The sequence below is a fragment of the Tuber melanosporum genome (assembly GCF_000151645.1).
Source record: "Tuber melanosporum whole genome shotgun sequence assembly, scaffold_84, strain Mel28".
Lineage (NCBI taxonomy): Eukaryota > Fungi > Ascomycota > Pezizomycetes > Pezizales > Tuberaceae > Tuber > Tuber melanosporum.
In genome coordinates this window covers 449,131-468,656 of record NW_003299133.1, presented here as the reverse complement: position 1 = coordinate 468,656, position 19,526 = coordinate 449,131, and the positions used below count along the sequence as shown (strand labels likewise).

At 48.0% G+C, this 19,526-nt stretch overlaps 3 protein-coding genes; 1 reads left to right on the top strand and 2 right to left on the bottom strand.

Annotated features, from left to right (window-relative positions):
* Positions 1 to 9,156: 9,156 nt before the first annotated feature.
* Positions 9,157 to 10,916, bottom strand: GSTUM_00011449001 (uncharacterized protein). XM_002841931.2 has 5 exons: positions 10,572 to 10,916; positions 10,327 to 10,516; positions 10,234 to 10,274; positions 9,942 to 10,158; positions 9,157 to 9,892 (listed from the first exon to the last, which is right to left on the bottom strand). The coding sequence occupies exons 1-5, from the start codon at positions 10,850 to 10,852 to the stop codon at positions 9,419 to 9,421; spliced, it is 1,203 nt and encodes a 400-aa protein (XP_002841977.1). The 5' UTR covers positions 10,853 to 10,916; the 3' UTR covers positions 9,157 to 9,418.
* A 297-nt stretch (positions 10,917 to 11,213) lies between these two features.
* On the top strand, positions 11,214 to 14,463 carry GSTUM_00011448001 (uncharacterized protein; the record flags this gene model as incomplete). XM_002841930.2 has 8 exons in its annotated part: positions 11,214 to 12,239; positions 12,300 to 12,486; positions 12,548 to 12,765; positions 12,873 to 13,096; positions 13,151 to 13,259; positions 13,324 to 13,502; positions 13,566 to 14,186; positions 14,248 to 14,463. Exons 1-8 carry the CDS (start codon positions 11,954 to 11,956, stop codon positions 14,461 to 14,463), a joined length of 2,040 nt encoding a protein of 679 aa, XP_002841976.1. The 5' UTR covers positions 11,214 to 11,953.
* Positions 14,464 to 17,897: 3,434 nt separating this feature from the next.
* Positions 17,898 to 19,361, bottom strand: GSTUM_00011447001 (uncharacterized protein). XM_002841929.2 has 2 exons: positions 18,985 to 19,361; positions 17,898 to 18,913 (listed from the first exon to the last, which is right to left on the bottom strand). The coding sequence occupies exons 1-2, from the start codon at positions 19,054 to 19,056 to the stop codon at positions 18,059 to 18,061; spliced, it is 927 nt and encodes a 308-aa protein (XP_002841975.1). The 5' UTR covers positions 19,057 to 19,361; the 3' UTR covers positions 17,898 to 18,058.
* Between the last annotated feature and the right edge of the window lie 165 nt (positions 19,362 to 19,526).

The following is a 19,526-nucleotide window of genomic DNA, read 5'->3' as shown; positions in this document are numbered from 1 at the left end:
CGGAGACTGGTTGTTTTAAACGGCGATGATTCGAGCAACAGATCGGGAGGGGTTGGATTTTTGAGCAGTGGGGAAGTTCGATCATTCTAACTCCCACCTAGCTAGCTGACCAGTAGAGGGAGGAGCATATATGGATCGCAGCAAGGGCATCCTCCTATCTTTCCATTGATCACCACACGCATCCACATTCGTCCATGCAAGTTTCTCTTTCCACTGAGTGCTCCCATGCTAACAAAAAAAAGCCAAGCTTCATAAAGACTGCCACTGTTCGTAACCTCCGCTCCGCTCAATCCCTTTGACTCTCCCGTACTGCGTCCGACGGGTACACGATTTCCTCCCAGGAATCCAAACTGCATCTCGGAAACCTTTATTCGAACAAATGAGATAATACTCTGAGAGCATGTTGAGAAGCAACTATGGTTTCCAACAGGTTGTTGGTATTGCGAACTTCTAGTTGTCTAGATGGAAGCACCACAAATTCCTGCAGAATGCTTTCAGCACAAACTGATCTCTAGTCCGGGTTTCCCTATAATTAGATATTGTTTCCCGCACTTAGCGAGTTGATTAAGCTCGACTATAGTCTACCGATTTCCCACATAATCTTCTGCCAGCTTATCTATTAAGTTCTGCCTGTTGTATTGTACTCTGGTCTGAAATCAGCCTCGGCATGTCGAATGGGAGATGAGAGGAAGCCTCAAGATATGAGAACATATGGGGGGCAAGGGAAAGCACCGGGGGGGGGGGGCAAGGGGGGTAGTGATAGTGAAATTATGCCCACGGAACATTCTCTAGTGAATGTAACTGCTTAGTCTTTATAAAGATGAGCGAAGCACCGGCAGACTAAGGCAGCATCAGAAGAACGAATGTTTCACCCAAACGCTTATCCGGCATATCCTGGCTCAATATACCCGCCTTATAACACCACTAGCAAGGCCAGTGAGCCACCACTGATGACATTATAATAGCAACCGCAAACACATTTGCTGAGCCTAACCGGGTCAGGTCGCTCTGTCAAACCTTGCCGGGATAAAGAGATCATGAACCCTGTTCACGTACTACTCCAGTTGGCTCACCAAGTTGTGGTATTGGTTGTAGTGTCCTGCCAATCAGCATATCCTTGTGGTCTAAGCATTGTTCACTTTGTTAAAGACTATTGGCGGTCACATCGTTGCAAAAAAATCTCATTCGGATCATTAAGAGTTAACTTGTAACAGAAACACCACAAACGACATACAACCAACTCCACTGAATCCTAACATCCCGATACAGATACTATCCCCTTACCAAAATGAGTGTTAATAAGGGAGAACCTCATAGAAAATGCCAAAACCACAGTGGCCTGAAACCGGTAAACACATTGAAATAACGACGAACCTTCATCTAATAAGCTGCAACAGACGCTCAATCTATTCAATAGTTACTAAGAATCTAAGATAACTGAGTATTGTCCAAAGTTCTCGATATAAAATACTTACCAGTGGCTAGAGTGCCTCTTCTGGACAAGGGAGATATAGCCAGGCTAGGCGATGCGTGTGAGTCCGGTGGGTCCTGGATGCAAAACTTCCTGGAGGTTAATCACAGTGCGAAATGAGGGGAGGATAGTAAACTACAGCTACTCACAGGCTACAAGAACGGTTAACATATATGCAGTGCTAGAAACGGTTAGTAGTATGTTGCTCACTTCCTATGTTGCCCAAATGGGTATGGTGGTTGAATCGTATTAGTGGAAGAAGTAGGATGAGTGAACAAGATATTTACTAACGAGCTGTGGGGCGACAGTGAGTAAGTATTGATTAAACATCCAGGGGGGTAGAGGTTTGCATACAAACTGTAAGGCGCAAACATTAGGTGGATAGCGTTCTGAAGAGGTAGGACGTGGGGGTTCGCAATGCTTACGTCCTGTGAAGGAATGCAAAGATGAAGTCAGTGTAGAATCAGTAGTATTGACGAGCACTTGAGGAAATAAGGATAACATACGGCCTACAAGGAGGGGAAGGAACATATTAGCTCAACGCAAGCAAGAAATGAGAGGAAATGCAAGTCCTCCTACCAGCTTCAGCATTCAGCGATCCATAGGTCAGCAGTGTTGCTCATCCCGGAGCCGTGCTCGATCCTGCACACTTACTTCCTATGAAATACCGTGAGTTGGAAGCCAGCAATTGCCTCGTTCCAGAGCCGTGGTTGATCCAGAAATAACTTACTTTCTACAGCACTGGGTAAGCGAACTCTCTCACACAAGAATTGTGGTTGATCCTGTTCACTTACTTCCTACAACACTCAGCGAGCCAGAGATCAGCAATTGCCTCATCCGAGAACCGCGGTTGATCCTGTTCACTTACGAGCTACAACACTCAGCGAGCCAGAGATCAGCAATTTCCTCATCCGAGAACCGCGGTTGATCCTGTTCACTTACATCCTACAACACTCAGCGAGCCAGAGATCAGCAATCTTTCCGGTACCAGAACCGCGGTTGATCCTGTTCACTTACTCGCTACAACACTCAGCGAGCCAGAGATCAGCAATTGCCTCATCCGAGAACCGCGGTTGATCCTGTTCACTTACGAGCTACAACACTCAGCGAGCCAGAGATCAGCAATTGCCTCATCCGAGAACCGCAGTTGATCCTGTTCACTTACTTCCTACAACACTCAGCGAGCCAGAGATCAGCAATTTCCTCATCCCAGAACCGCGGTTGAGCTTGTTCACTTACTCGCTACAACACCCAGCGAACGAGAGATCAGCAATTGCCTCGTCCCAGAATCTTGGCTGATATTATTCACTTACTTGCTACAACAGCCGGCGAGCCAGAGGTCAGCAATTGCCTCGTCCTAGAGCCGAAGATGATTTTGCCTACTTTTTCCTATAACACACAGTGAGCAGAGGTCAGTAACTGCCTCGCCACAGGCTCGTGGTTAATCCAGCTCACTAACAAACTGCAAAACTCAGCGAGCCAGAGGTCAGCACTTTCTCTCGTCCCAGAACCATGGCCGATCTTGTTCACTCACTTTCTACAACACACAGCGAGTCAGAGGTCAGTAATTGCCTCGTCCCAAATAGTGATTGATCCTGTCCACTCACAACCTACACCATACGACGGACTTGTGTCAGCAACCACCGTAGGCCAGGAGCTTTCTTAACCAATTTACGTACAAGCTACCGTGTCCCACAAATCGGCTGTTAACCTTGACTCGCGCCATCCGAGCTGTCAACAATGCCACCTACCTCCTTCACCTCCCCTAAGTTTAGCAATCCTTATTCTGTTATCCACTGGTATTGGGCTGGGCCACTTACACTCTGCGCCCATGGTTAATCCAATGTTAGTTGTGATTGTTTCCCAACGTCTATAGTACAGTTCACTCACTCTCTATAGTTCCAGACCTCCGGTGTCAGCAATATGACCCTGTGGAGACGTTATGAAAGACATCTACTCGCCTCCTAAAACGCAAGCGTACTCTCAATCAGCTTCAGCTCCTTCTAATAACCAAAAATTCACATACCGCCTGTAGCACAAGGCAAATCCATTGTCAGTTATACACCAGTCAGTTCATGCCACAAGGTATCTTCACATGTAAGAGGTTACACTCCTTCCCACATAGATAGACATTGCCGCCACTCTCCACTAGTATCCTGATTATATCCTTGTCTCTTCGGAGAACAGCTACATTCAATGCGGTGCCATATTGTTCGGACCGCGCATTGATATCTTCCCCTTCCTCCAATAGTCGGTGAACTACAGTCCGCTGCCCAAGCCACGATGCAATCATCAAATGCGTAAGGTCATGGGGGAATTCATAAGACTCGCAATTATTTCTCCAGTAAATATTAAGCCATGTCGCAAATCTTTTGGATCCGCCTTTGCAAATTAGTCTCGCAAACTCGAATAACTTCATCCGCTGATCTAGTGAATCCCCGAAGTGGCCTGCCCAGTGGGTAGCTGCGTAATCGAGAAGGGCATATTTCTCCTTATAACTCGCCAATTCCCCCCTCCGCAGGTATTCCTTAGGATCTATCACAAACGGGTCGTTTTCAAAATCCCCCAGCGACAGATAGGATATACAAATGTCAGCCAATATATAGTTAGAATCCTCGAAAGACAGGGAATACCACCAGTTTCCCTGATCCAATGAAGGTCGCTTCATCAAAAACTCCCTCGCGGTCTGATGGACGAGGTAGACCTTCGAACCAATAATCCGCACAAAAAGCCCGCACAAGTTTTTCACTGTCTTTTCAAATGTAGGGTAAAGATCGCATGAGAGGTCTCCCATTGACTTGTGGTCCCGCCCGATAGTAAGCGCGATGTTCATCTCGACAATCGTAAGAGGCCTGGTAGCGGCTACCACAATGCCCAGAACTTTGCGGGCCCTATCGTAGTCTGTGCTCTTGGAAAGAATCTTGGTGTATAATTCATCAAGATTAGCAGGTGCAGTAGAGACAATGTCAACCAATGCCCGCCGGGAGCCGACCACGCTATCCCTTAAGATCTCAAGAATGAGAGAAACCCAAAGGAACGTCCGGTCAGCGGATGATTGGAGATCACGCAAATAGCCCAGTCCTCCGGGATTTTCCCAGACTAACTCGAGTTCCTTGACCCCATCATCTATGACTCGGTTAACGTCAGTAGTGATAGAACTGACTTCGTCCTCGCCTTTCAGCCGGATAGTCGTTGCCCGTGAGTCAAGTTCTCTCTCGATTCTGTGGTATGGGCGACCCGTAACAAAGAATTTCAAAGGCACATCGGAAGTTCGTGATTCAGGAAGCCGGGTTACATAACGAATAAGCGGGGCTATGGTCACTTCTTCGCACTCGTCCAGGGCGTCAACTACGCAAATCACATCGCCGCATCCACCCTCAGATACCGCCTTGACCAAAATCTCCCACAAGGTGTCCACCTCCTCCGCAAACCTCTTGCCCTTGACCGTAAACGCTTCCTTGGCATATATCCAGAGTGACTCCCTCTGCACAAAAAGCTGATGCAGTATGGCGCAAAGAGCAAATGTTGCGCTCCTCTGTTCCTTGCTGTCGTCCTTGAAAAAGAAATAGCAAACGATGGCGTCCGTTCGGCTTTTCAAATGCGTTACAAGGAATGAAGCGATGACCGATTTTCCGCAGCCTGGGTCTGCCGATAACCAGAGGAGGCCCGAAGTTTCCTTCCCCAACCAGTCCTTATACCTTGGATGTTCGGTAACCCAAGAGCATGTTCCCTCGACCGGTTCCCGAACGCGGCGCCAGTGTGCCTTGTACTCAGACGTGTATAAGTGTTGCAAAATTTCTCGATAGCTCGTTTCCCCGTGGCTGCAATAATTATTGTAGGTGGTGTTATTAGAATCAGTATTTCCGCTGTGATCGCCTTGAATATTGCTGTTGGACGTAGAGCTAGAGCCGTGGCTAATAATTAGAAACACCATATGTGCAAGCGACACCCCCAGAGCATACCCTTGCTGTGGTGCTCCGGAAGGGGAATTTGACGGTACATTGCCCATCTTATCGATTGATGCTTGAATTGCGGGAAAGCGTGTTATATCGATAGGGGAATTCGGCGTGTTCTCTAATATCCGCAAAGGTAATTCTCGACTAGGTGAGGAAGAATGAAAAGAAATAGAAAGGTTGGGGAGCGTGGTGACTAAATTACCCTTCTCTAGAGATGGTATCTATCATACATAAAATTGTCGGTTTAAAATTCCACTGTTCGATTAACCCCGCACGACCCAGCTGACCCGGCAAAACCCAATCTACTCGAGTATTGAGGTGCATGAGGACTGAAGAAAAACTTTGTGTAGCGATAATCGTGCCCCCGCTAGACTACCCCACAAAGAATTCTTCATGGGAAGAAGGAAACAAAAATAGTATCTTATTCACCAGCTGTAAATTATTGTTTTCAACCTTGAAAGCAATATCGCGGTCCACCGCATGAAGTGAATTATTGTCTCCTGCATTCGGAGAAACATTGGCCGTGACGATTTGAAGTAAATTGTCTTTTCCACCCCACTCATGTTGCCCGATGGAAGTGTGCCGCTTTTTGTGTTTCTCTACCTAAGAAAAAGCAAAAGAAGACACAACGCCAATCCGGCGGCATGAATAAATTTAGGATGTCAGCGCATGGAAAAGCAACTTGCTGTAACAACCATACCGTACATAGTCATACAGCGCCCGAACCAAACCCCTACAATAAAGGCAAAAAATGATTAAGGCCCCGCTCGGCACATGTCAACCCCCCAGACATTATGAGAAATACTTGAGTATGTAGGAAAACTGAAAAGAACCAGTAATCATGACCCGATTACCCACGATAGCTGACCGGAATCGAATGGAGTAAACTCGTCAAAGTATCGAAAAAATAGATTGGGTACAGCTTCGGGAATTTTGCTGATGTATACCGCCAGTGCGATCTATCCTCAGGAGTAAGCAAGAGTAGACGAAGCAGTTCCATGTGGGACCGACCGAACGGGCCGAGAAGGTTCCCCGGCCTATCTAGATTGCCTCGACACCAATGAAAGCAGGAAGAATTACCTCGTAGCATTTCTGACTATCGCGGCGAAACCCTTATGGGTAGGCTGGGTTGAAGACTTTTAGGATCGCATGGTCGAAGTGGACGAGATTCTGTATACAATTTTTTTTAGCATGGAGATACCGGTATAGTGAATCAAGGGTGATTCAGGGGTGCAACTTACATAGATACCGAAGCTGGTGCTGAAGGTCAGCTTTAGATATATGGGAGCAAGCCCGATGTGGGATAGTCGGACCAAGAACAGAACTGCGAAAATATGGAGCAAGACATTCCAAGAATTTGCCAGTCCGTTATCCGGCGGTGCAACTTTGATTCCTTGGATAGCTCCTGGGACCGATTTCTTTGGTGTGAGTACCGTACTTCGTCTAATAAATTCCCGGCTAGGATCTTGATATCACCAAGGCTGAGAAAAAAAACTTCACCAACAATAACCATGCAAACTCCGGGGAAAGCCTAGAACCTCATAAAATACCCTATCACCCAGTTTCCATCAAGCGCCGATCGAAGTCTCAAGCTCGGGCTCCCCATATAGCCCCCAGATTGCCTTCCCGGCTCCATCGTTTACAGCTCACTCGGATATCGTACCTCAGCATAGCTCAATCTCTAACTACATCCAACCACCTCCAGCCCGCAGTTTGTACCGTACACGTGCTGGTACCAATGCATATCACACCCATGGGTGGGTATGGCAGCCATGCAGATACTCAGACGGGAAAGGCCTATTCTTGCTTAAAGCTCTCGAAGAAAATCTGCGCTTCCACGCCCTTGGGTCCAGCAACTCTAGCACAAGCACTTGAAAATTCTGCCCCATCGCTATCCCACTCCATCATCATCTTGCAGCCGGTAGCAGTTGCCTGTGCTGGAACCGCACAGAATTGCCCATTATGACTAGGGCATCGGGTATCCAATGCCGAACAAATACTACCATGCGGTGGGCAAATTCGGGCTACCAAATGTGGTTCTGCGGCCATGTGCCTGGGCGGGGTGATGGAAAGCGCAAAAAGTGGCACACTGCACGGGTATCAAAAATAACGCTCTATGATACGTATCATAGCATCTCCGGGCCCAAATCCAAACCAAGGCACCAAAAACCCCAACATAAAGCGCACCCCCAAAAGGTGAATTAATTCTTAAGGATCCCGCGAGAGAGATACTGGGCTGCTCTCCTTAATTGCACAAGCCCCTCTCACCTTTTAGGAGCTCTTAGGAAGTTCAGATAACTAAACGGTGGAATATCTCCACAAAGATTTTCCATACCGGCTTTAATTTAACGCTTCACTTCCAGCGAGAAACAACCCCCAGTAAGTCTCTTCAGCCTCCATCTTCATTGAGACCAAATATATGTTCGTTCTTCTCCCATAAACCCCCCCAACATACCATGCAACCCCCCCCATATCTCCAGGCCAATCGTCATTATCCATACTAAAACATCTCAACTATCAAATCCCTCCAAAATTCAAAACCCACAGACAGTCACGGACAGGGTCTCGGCGTACTCCAGAGCGGGCTTGAAAACAAAGAGGGATATTAGCCCATCCACCAAGGTACGATAGACCAGGCTCAATCACGGAGCCCAAAGACCCCAGCGCCCTATGAAGGATTACTAGATGGGGAAATAGGAAGGCGGGCCCGGACTCTTATGGAGAGGGGGGAGGTACCATATGATATCCCAAAGTTAAGAAGGAGTGATGATCATAGACCGTCACTCGCAGTTTGGTGACACCAACGGCTGTTCAGCAAGTTACCGAGACTAGAGCGCACCAAATATCGTATCAGGTAAGAGGTGGAATACCCGAGATGTCTCTAGGCACTTCCAGCACGCACATCATGCGCCGAAAAGGTTAATGTCTCGTTCTAGGAGCGTCATACTCAGAATGAACTAATGAGGGAGAAAATGAAAAAATTTCAAGAAATAAACATCCGGGTAATCCGTTTATATACTCGACTTACCTTGCGCGAGAAAGTATTAATATATGGTGCCATCATACTCGAATAGAGTCACCATTAGGAGAAAGGACATCAACGTTGTGGGCCCGGGGCAGCCAAGCTGACATCGTTGACAAAAACGAACCAGACCGAATGCTGTATTTAGCGGGGGCGCTCAACATTCCTTCGTTACCACTATTCCCTCAGCAGATATGCGTTGCGGAAAACCTTATTCGCTAATAGCTTTAGGTGCAGTTATTATATTACTATAGTAGCTCGCGCCTCGACAGCAAATACTCGCTCGCGATGCTGCTAAACCTCTGGGGCTGCAATACAATACAATACAATACAATACAATACAACAAGACCACTTACCAACAAATCTGACGCAACAAAGAGAGGATATTAGACCTGCTCCTCTTGCGGTACCCGCAAAAAATTGGAAGAATCCAAGTACCGTATGTGCTACGTAGTCCAGGAATCCCCTACTTTGGAAAAGGGGAGAAAAACATTGCAAAAAAAAGTTACCCAGCCCCTCTATAAGACATACAAAACAAAAAAACACCAGACGTTGCCAGAGGAGGTTGGCAACGAACCGCCCAACAAACATCATCTCCATGCCTACCAATGAATTCGCGAAATCAACGTCACGGCGAGCAGACACCATTTTATCAAGACTGGAAAAGAATCCATAGGAGACTTGAAAGTAACAGGGCGAGGAGAGATCACATAATTGGGATTATTTTTTATTACCACCTTCATCATCCATCTATTTAATGCATTAAAGGGACTTGATTCCGTATCAGAAAGAGCAGAGATCTCATGCAAGCCCGAACAAATAAAGAGAGGAGCCAAATTAGTAAAACCAGCTCGGTGCCTACGCACCCCAAATCGCCCATCGCCTACTATCCCACCGGAGGATCAACGCCTATATATATCGAAAGCATCCAAGACCTCCTTTCCAACGTGAACTCCCTAAGAGCCGACCTAATTCCCACGACCGGCCTTTACTCCCTCTAGCTGCGCCCCAAGCATTTTCTGTTGACTCGCTTGAGTCTCAGCCACCTTACCATAAATTCCCATAGCTCCGGCGATCATACCACCGAGATCTCCGAGCTGAGCTGGCACAACAACTGTATTGCTCTGCTTTGCAAGTTGACCAAATGCTTCCACATATTTCTCAGCAACGCTCAGACTAACAGCCCCCTGCGCAGCTTCCTTGTTCTCCCTGATAGCTTTAGCAACAGCTTCAATACCGCGGGCTGTGGCGTCGGCTTTCATAAGGATCGCTTGAGCTTCTCCAGCTGCGAAATTTATTTGCTCAGCTTTTTTGGCTTCAGAGGCTAAGATGACGGATTGTTTCTTCCCCTCGGCTACGTTGATAGCGGACTGACGTTGACCTTCTGATTCGAGAATTTCGGCACGTTTGCTTCGCTCTGCCGATACCATGCGATGCATTGCCTAATGTCTGTTAGCATAGAAGTTAGCGATATTCCCGAGGGGTAAATACCTGGAGAACAGGGTTTGGGGCATGAATATCCCTGATCTCATAACGAAGGCATACAAGACCCCACTCGGCAGATGCTTCATTGATAGCGTGGGTAATGTTAATGTTTAAGGCAGCACGCTCCTTAAGGACGTGGTCAAGAGTAAGCTGACCGATTTCTGAACGCATAGTTGTCTGTGCAAGTTGTGAAATAGCAAATTCGGCATCTTCAACACCATAGCTTTTTTTAAAAAAAAAAAGTAGGGGAAAACTATTAGCCATGAAAGTTTAGATAGATAGTGAAGATAAGACTCACCTAGCTTTGTAGGCGTCGAATACTCGAATGTATAACACACCCTACATTTTCTCTTGTTAGCTGAGAAATAAGCTTGCAAAATTTTACACTCACATCCATCTCTAGTGTGACGTTATCGGCGGTAATAGCGCTTTGGCTCGGGATCTCGATAGCAGCTTCCTTCAAGCTCTTGACGTACTTGATTTTGTCAATAATTGGCCACAATATGGCCAGCCCAGGGTCGAGAATCCGATGAAACTTCCCCATTCGTTCTACAATCCATGCTGTCTGCTGTGGGACAAACCTTGCACTTTGTCAGCGAGTTTGGAGGGTAAAAACGAATGACGTAGGATGCTTACCGAATAATAGTGTTAGCGGGAAGACTTTCCTTCCTAAAAAATCCGCCGGAAGGACCGTGACCAGGAGGTGCACTAAATATTGGTTGATTTTGAGGTGGAGCTAGTGTGGCAGTTGAGGAGGATATGTTTTTCTTCTGCCCTAAGACTTGCGTGGTTTGCAAAGAACCGGGGGTGAGAGGTCGGGTTAGGATGGAAATGGATCGGTAGGCGATAGCCGTCGATGGCTGTCGGGCGATAATTTGAACCAATGGAGAAGACGAGCGAAATATTGCAGAAGACATCTTCAGATGAATTTTACGGAATGGCGGGGTGGTGAAGATCAAGGGGAAGCCTCAATTGTCGGAGGTGATTAATTTGTGTTTCTGACAAACTTTGTAGTTTCGCCGCAGAGCCTTAAATGAGTTACGAGTATCCACGTGATCTAGCGAAACACCCAACACGGTCACGGTCACATGCAAAACGGTTGCAGGACATTTAGGGCACAGATCAAATGCAATTTTAATTAAAAATGTGCTTAGTAATAATTGCTCGAGAATTGAGATAATAATTATTATCATAATAATATTATTTCATACATAAAGAATGCGGTCTGCTGGACACTTTTTTCCATCCTATACCAAAAATGCCTCCCCAAACCCTGATAATGGGCCCACAAGAACCTCTATTACTTGGAGAAAACTCTAGCTCTCTCTCGCTCTCTTTATCTCATAAAGGGGCTCTTTTTTTAGATATATATATTCTCTAGACAGCTCCACTCTCAGTTCAACCCCACTCAAAAGTGTCGTGCATGTTTTGGAGCGCAAAAAACTATACAACGAGTACTCTCTAGAGCATTATGGGACCGATCCCCATAGTCCCTGGGAGAATATTGCAGTCCGCTACCATCACTACCATCCTTGCAGGAGGACTACAAATAATGTCTTGCCATATCGACCCATAGTCCTTACCAAAACCTGCCGCCCTCAAAAGTCGCGCGACCAGAAAGACTGTCAATTGCGGTCCCGTCTAGTCTACTCTTCTCTGCATTCCCCCCGTTGGGCCGCCAGTTCCCCCAGACCTCCGTGAACACTACTGTAGTGAGTGTTCATAATCAACAAAACCCTACGCATGGCCCGGCCCTAACATAGGAACACGAACACCAGCATAGCGCCTCATCTGAGGTGATAAGATCATAAACCCTATTGCCCAAAGTCTTACAACCTTTTCTAAAACTCAGACCCATAGACAGCCATCACGCTTGGCCCTATTAATAGATGAGCCTTCTAGCTTCCCCCCCCCTCCTATTTATTCCCCCTCCTCCACGGTCCCCACTCACCACCCCACTCAACCCTTACCGGCAACACACTCAGCCCAGGCACACAAGAGAATATCTTGCTCTCATAATGTGGGCCAACGACACCCGTACTACTACGGGGACGAATTCAATCCCAATCGGGAGAAAACGTCGTCTTGCTGCCCTCATGAACACAGACGAAAACAAAACCTCCCTAGCCACTGTTAGCTCTGATCAAGAAACATCCGGGAGCTCACTCGATATTGGGAATGGTGTTGTGGAAGCTGCACCTACAAAAATGGCCAGAACTCTTAGTGATGCATCTTCTGCCAATCTGAAACAGGCAGATATTGATGACATTCCTAGGGGACGACAAAGACTACGTCACAGCTCTGGTAACTAACCCCCCCCCGCAATACGATGCCCTCATTGCCTAACCATCATATGAATCTCAGCCCGGACTCATCCCAAGTCTCGTTGGGGAAGCGAGTCAATCAAGAGCACTATTAGCGTTGACAACCTGCCTGCTTCAATTCCAGTGTGTATGAGTCTTGAGGATACCGAGATGTATGTACGTAAAGTACGCATCGAGGAGATCACTCAGAAGCTTACTACTAATATGATTGTGCCAAATGACAAACGGTTTGACCTACTGACTTTATATCAACATTCATTAACCTGCCACACTAACTCAAGTACCTAGATCTCTCTCTCCGGACCCTATTTATGACACGACCGGTCGTCGCATAAATGTTAGAGAGACCAGATACCGAGAGCGTCTAGAAGCTGAGCGTCATGACTTGGTGGCAAAGGTTTCACAAATGGATCCGCAATACAAGCCTCCTAGTCAATATAGAAGACCTGTCAACAAGCATGAAAAGGTCTATGTACCTGTCGATGACTATCCAGAGATTAACTTTAGTAACTATTTTCTAACCCCTACTAATCAAGCGAATTCCGTATTTAAGACGTACAGAAAACAGCACAAACTAACATCTTGAGCACGCCTGTGCTCGTGATTCTGCTAGTTGGCTTGCTCATTGGTCCCCGTGGACATACTCTCAAGCGTATCGAGAGAGAGTCCGGGGCTAAAGTTGCCATTCGCGGCAAAGGCTCTATCAAAGAGGGGAAAGCAAGGAGTGATCTCGCCGTGACATCTGACCAGGACGAAAACTTGCATTGTCTCATCATATCACCCAACCCGGCCTCTACCGTCAAAGCCAGGGAAATGATTAACGAGATTATCGAGACTGTGAGTAGCTCCTCTCCCTCACAATCCTTGTATTGTTCTTGACAATGTTTTCAGGCTGCGTCGACACCCGAAACCATGAACGCACTCAAGCGTAACCAGCTCAGGGAATTGGCTACCTTGAACGGGACCTTACGCGATGATGAAGGAAAGACGTGCTCAAATTGTAAGTTCTAATTAGTCGTAATTCTCACCTCAATCTGCAAACTCTGGCTGAGAGAATTTTCTAGGCGGTGAGGTTGGTCACCGAAGATACGACTGTCCCAAAGAGACCAACTACACAGCAGGGATAATTTGCAGGGTCTGTGGTAACGGGGGGCATTTCGGCCGAGACTGCTTAGACCGCCCGAAAGGTCAAGGTTGGCAGGGGAAACCTTCCAATTCCAATCCTCGAGACCAAGAATATGATGTTTTTCTCCACCACCCCATTGTTGATACCCTTTAACAGCGCAGGCACTAAACATTCCAACAGGAATTTATACGAGATGTCCTAGGAGATGCAGAACCTGCTGCTGGGGAAATTGCAACCGCTCCTACTGAGGCAAACCTTCATCAAGCTGGTGGTGATAACAGCCAAGGGAGGGAATTGGGGTCTGCCCAAGCCCCGTGGAAACAGGCAGGCGGGACCCTAGTCAAGTCATCGGAGCCTAGTTCAACCGCTGCCGAACCCCCGTGGCGACGGCCAAGTACATCTTTCATCAAACCTCATGAGATCAGAGAGAATCCCATCCCTAAAAGCTATCAAGCCCCTTGGGGCCAAGCTCGCCCATGGACACAAGTAGGAAGTGCAAACGGGGGCTCGGGAGGCATGGGTCAATTCCAAAATAGCGGAAACAGTAACTCGCGTAACCCGCTCGCATCCAATGGTCCCCCCGATAATATCGGATCCAGAGAGAGAGGCACCGGCGCTGAGATGGAATTTGGGGCCAGCAGCAATATCTCTCTACAGAAATACCCCAGCGAATATGGCAGCTTTGGGGATTCTCAGGGCTATGAGGGAGACAGACAGGTGACTCATAGTAACCCACACGGTTTCCAGAATCATATCCCTTCAAAAAACCACGCGGCCTATCATGGTGGGCCACAATCTCAGGTAAGGATATCATACCAGTCCACCGAAATTTATAATCTAACCTAACACCCACCTTGCGCAGCAACTCTCGAATAGCTCTCACCCCCTTCACCCCCAGGTTTATCCCCCTATCCCGGGTCATCCAGGGTTTCACCAGACTATAAAGGAGCGTCTTGACAACGGATTGCATTCTCAGTTTCGTCCTCCGCCACCCCCCCTGGAGGCCCCTCCGCCATCTCCCCCTCCCCCTCCCCCTCCTTCCTTTCCACCTTCCAGTAGCTCTATCTCTCCCAAATAGATTTAGCTCTCCCGCACATCTCGGGGTTATTAACCTAGTAAGCCAGAAGCGAAATTACCCCCGCCTAAAAAAACTAAAGTCTAAAACTGATTAATTAAAAAAACATCTCTCAACGCACCCAAAGTACCATACGAGCTCTGGGGGGTGCTTCATTTATTTGCCATTACCCATTGTTGAAATAACCTGCGCGTCTAGTTATTTGTATGGTAGTTTATATCAATGGAATTTTGTTGAAAACTACTTGGAACCTGAGCTACCTGAGAAAACCACGGGTTGAGCCGTCAGCCCTAGTAAATCATAGTAAGCTAGAAAGCTCCCCCCAACCTACAAACCCGAAGTGGTAGCAGCAAGATAGCTGCAGACGTATAAGGCTATCCGCACACCCATTCACAAATCAGAATCCAGAAGCTATACCAGCCATCGCACCCCGCTCAAGGACGACACAGTGCACACCCAGTCACTCGCGCAAATGTTGTCCACGAGTGATAACGGTGATGGGTCTGGCACTCCCATCCCCACCACAACCCGCTTCAACATCCCCCAGAGAGACGATAGCAGCTAGGATATAAGTCAACAACCACTCGAAAAAGATCAGACCGGAAGAAAACAAGAGCCACCAAAAAGCAAACAAAAAAATCCCCCCTCCACCCAGCCTAATTCCTGGTTCCAAATCTGTCAAGGTACTGAGGCATTATCACCAACCCCTCGCAAGTCGTATGATATACACACACCCAAGCCCAAAGAAGAAGAAAAACACCCCGTACACACCTGGTATAATTCTCTCAACGGCAGCAGAAGCCGCGTGCGCTGTCACCCACTCAGTCAGTCAGTCAGTCAGTCAGTCAGACTACCGGAGAAATTTCCCCCATTTGTGACATCCAAAATGCAAAATGCGAAGCGGCCCCAGGGCTGGCTGGAGCATCGCGTATGATACGGTTGAAGCGGTAACTGGGCCTGTTTGTGAGCTGTCGACTGTGTGAACACGCGATGATGCGATTGTGTTTCTAGAAAAAAATAATTTGTTTGGTGGGGAGGGGGGGACTTTATATTTGTCAGGTTGTGTGGTGGGGGAGGTTGTTGATGTATGTAATATCGCACGTAGCGCGACCTGTGCACCTTCGAGGGCAGAAAGGGAAATCGGGGTCGGTAATCGGGAAGTTTGCGTACAGTACATGCACTTCGGGAAAGCCCCGGGTGATTACTCTTATGACGACTCTCGGTGACAAAGTGCCGTGAGAGTGCGCGGTGTTCGCACCGGTTCGTTCCGGTGGTACGGGGGATGTCATGGCTGATTGGATAGGAAGCAGAAATCGTGCACGATATCGGGACCCATTTACTTTTGCGGTGTGTCGAGCAGATCATTCTGTGCGCTCGAGCACGCTCTCCCTAGCACAAGCGTTTTCGTGCAGAATTTTTTTAGGTTTTGAGCATATTGCGGTCCAAGTTCTCATATTGCACCCTCGCCGGAACACCTGATAGAGACTGCTGGAAGTCCGAGAACTCCGACGCCGGTGGAAAATGTATGATAATATGATACCGCGGAAAATGCAAACCCTGTGAGGTTGTACAACTAGTTTTTTGTGACTATCGGAATGTTTCGAGTGTTCAAACAGCGCACCGCTTTGCCATTACGCCCCACCAACCTGATCCCCACCAAGGTGTATGCCCCCGCACCAGGTATAACAGTGAACATATAGTACTACAAGTACACCGAACTCACCTCCCGCAGCCTGGTGCACAGTTCCTACATCGACACTTTCTCCCTAAATACCGTATCATAATCCTGAAAAATTAAGGTTCACGTCACCTCATTCACCCGCTACCCGCTATTCCCGCGCCTTCTTCCCCTTTCGGCAACTTTCAGCCAAGGCTTTCTAGGCGCAAAGCAAAACCCACAGAACCTTGCCGTAAAGATCTGTCCAAAAAGTGTAGTATAATAAGGCGTTTGTAATGGTGACGACTTAGAACAAAGCACCGCTGGATCTGGCGGGGTGCACGAGCACTTTCCATCCATTGGCCGCAAGAGGCGGAGCGGGCAAGTAATTTTTCTCAGGCGCGTCAAGGCCTACCGTTAGGCCAGCAGAAATGCCGGATAGGAAGGGGGGGTATCCGGAGAAGGGCTACCGGGCACCATAGATCTTCACCACTTGGAGGACGAAATATGACAACCGCAGATCCTGAGACCGCCCCTTCCCAGTAGATCATCACGGGATGTGAACAAATCATCACTTTCTTTCTGCCTGGGGCAGGCAAGTGCCCGCGTGCTCAGTGCCCTCCGATCGCGAGTGCTTCGAACGAAACCTCGAAATGTAACCATCCTATCATATCTCTGCTCTACACCGCCCAACCAAAAGCAGACCTAGTAGTATACCCGCACCAACCAATAGAAGCCAAGACTTCATCAGGCTACACAAACTCCCAGTCAGAGCCTAGCTCTACTCACGTAGCGCTTCCAACCTAGTGCATCACCACCAAAACGAGAGACTCCACAACATGAGTACTTACAGCTCACCCGAGCATGCATGCTCATATCCCCAATCCTACAGCTACCTCTAAGCTTGATAACTCACTCCTCCCTCCTTCTGCCGGCGCCGGCATAGCAAGCTGGTGCGGTCAAGTGTGGTCCCCAAGAGAGCCAAGGTACAGCAGAGGAGTAACCCAAAGCCTCATCCTTCTTTCTTTTTCTCCTTTCCCCCCTTCAGGGTGTGGAACAAGTGGGGTATCATCCCTCCCCCCCTTCGTGGCGACAGAATGTAGTGTTGTCAATGATAAGGCTATTGGGGCTCAACTGCTTCAGCTTAGCTCAACATATCCATCAGTGGTGGTAGAGGAGTGAAAGGAAACGGAGCTGGCTCATTTGCCATCCACTTAAACCAGGCCGGCAGCATGGATAAAATAGCTGTTAAGTCAGTTATGCACCCCTCTTCTCTGGGCCCACATACAGTAAAAGAAGGGGAGGGGGAGGGGAAGAAGGACGGAATACTTCCGTAGCCTTGTTAGAACGTTGTTTTTTATCATAGGTCATCACTCGTAGCTAGTGCAATGAAGATAAGGCTGACAATCCACCCTATTGCACTACGCGCTCCTACTCGAGTATTGCGACACGACAGGGCAGGTTACTATAACTTGTAATAATAACCGGTGTCCCCGAAGGCGGGTTCAACATCCTGCATAACATACCGGTAAAAGAAGGCAAACTGCACTTTCATAAACGAACAAGTGATGATCTTTTTTTGCATTTAACTTAACTTAAGTTGTTGTTTTTGTTGTCCATGCATCCATCGATTTTGGTAATCGTGATTGGTTTTGTGCATGGTTGTAACTTGAACGGTGATTTAAGGTGGGAAAAAGCAAAACAAACAAAATAACCCATTTGTGTACGGTAATCCCGAGTCCGTTTCCCCCGGCTCGTACATGAGATTTAAGAAGTCTGAGGAAAAAAAAGAGGTAAGATCCAGGAGATAGAGGAGATACAAAGAAAGCACCCATAAGAGGAAGGAAAAGAAAATTTAAATCAATTGGAAGGAAAGGAAAGGGCCCACATTAAGATAATCAAGAGGAAAAGAAAAAAGAAAGGAAAGAAAACTGCAGTTTTTCATTGTCCCCAAGTATTTCCTGGAACAAACTCTTTAACATCCCGAGCTCGTCCTCTTCCTTTAAATCCCTTTCCACCATCCGTATCCGGCCCTCTAGGCGCGCGGAGTACGCCTGGGCGTTTATCCTGTGCCAGGACCGCCGGTGGTGGAGGAGTTGGTCCCTGATTATTATTGTACTGGGGAACCACGGATGGATCATCGCATGGACGCCAACCACCCCTCTCGAAAGAATCCCATTCAAAAAGGCGTTCCTCCACCCCCTCCCCATCTTTAACCATAGTAGCTGCCGCAGCCATAGACTCACTCATGATCGCCAACTGTGACTCCAGCATCTTCTCGTCAATCTCCCAAATTTTCGGTGGTGGAGGCGCCATGGTAAAATCTCCGCCGTTAAGGGAGAGTGAGGTGATAGCCCCACCTCCCCCATCTCCACCTTTTCCCCCGGTTTTATTCGATTTCCGATTACCTCTACTCGTCGGTGCCGGCGCATTCCTGGCAGGCGCAGTCCTGGAGGGAGACGGGAATCTACGCCTGGGCTTTGCTACAGGCGCTGGTGAAGCAAAGATCTTATCGCGGGTCTCCTGATACCGGCGCTCCCGCTCCTTGAGCTCCCGTTCCCTACGTTCTTGCTCTGTCTCTTGCTCTTGCGATCGGGGTTTCTCCATCAATACTTTCGGCGCATCGGCCATCGCGGTAGAAGAGTTTGGTGAAGATGCGCGCTTGAGGATTTTCAGGTCCGGTTTAAAGAACGTTTTTGGCTGTGAGGAAGCGGGGATGTAGAGGGGTTGAGTCGGGGCGAATTCCACTGCATCGGACCGGAGGATTCCGGTCACAACTGTTGATGGGTTATTTGTCTTCCGCGAGGAATCTATTAGCTGGGTTTCTCGCGCGCATACGTAATTCGAAAGGGAGGGAACGAGGATACCATAGGTAACTTGGTCGGTTGATTCTCCCATTCATCATCCCATGAATTTGGCACTGGCACTTTCGCGGCCATAGAAATTGTGGAGGGGAGAGAGCAAAAGGTAGGACCGGGATGCTCTGTTAGAATGTCTGAAGATGAAAAGCTGGATACCTCGACGAGAGAGGCTACCCTCAGTATTTATGACCGTCGTTGTTATCGTCGTCTTTCCTTTTTTCCCTCGTCGATGCCTCCAGGCTTTTAACACGTAGAATTTTGTCCGCAAGGTGGGGTGAAGCGGGGAAGACAGAGTTGGATGGGAAAGAGAGGTGCGAAGAATGAATGAGAGAGGCTGAAACTCCAGATCTGTTTTTTTTTTCCTTCCTCCGCTTGGAGTCGAGTGCGGACCTGGGTCCCCGACCGAGTGCGCGCAGCAAGAACTCTACAAATTACCCTCTTTTGTTTCATGCCTGTTTTAGACTCAAATGTGACCCCGGGCCTGGCTGTTGTCTTGGCATGCCTGAAAGGCTCCAAGGTATACAGCCGGTTGCAGCCAGACTTCGGGG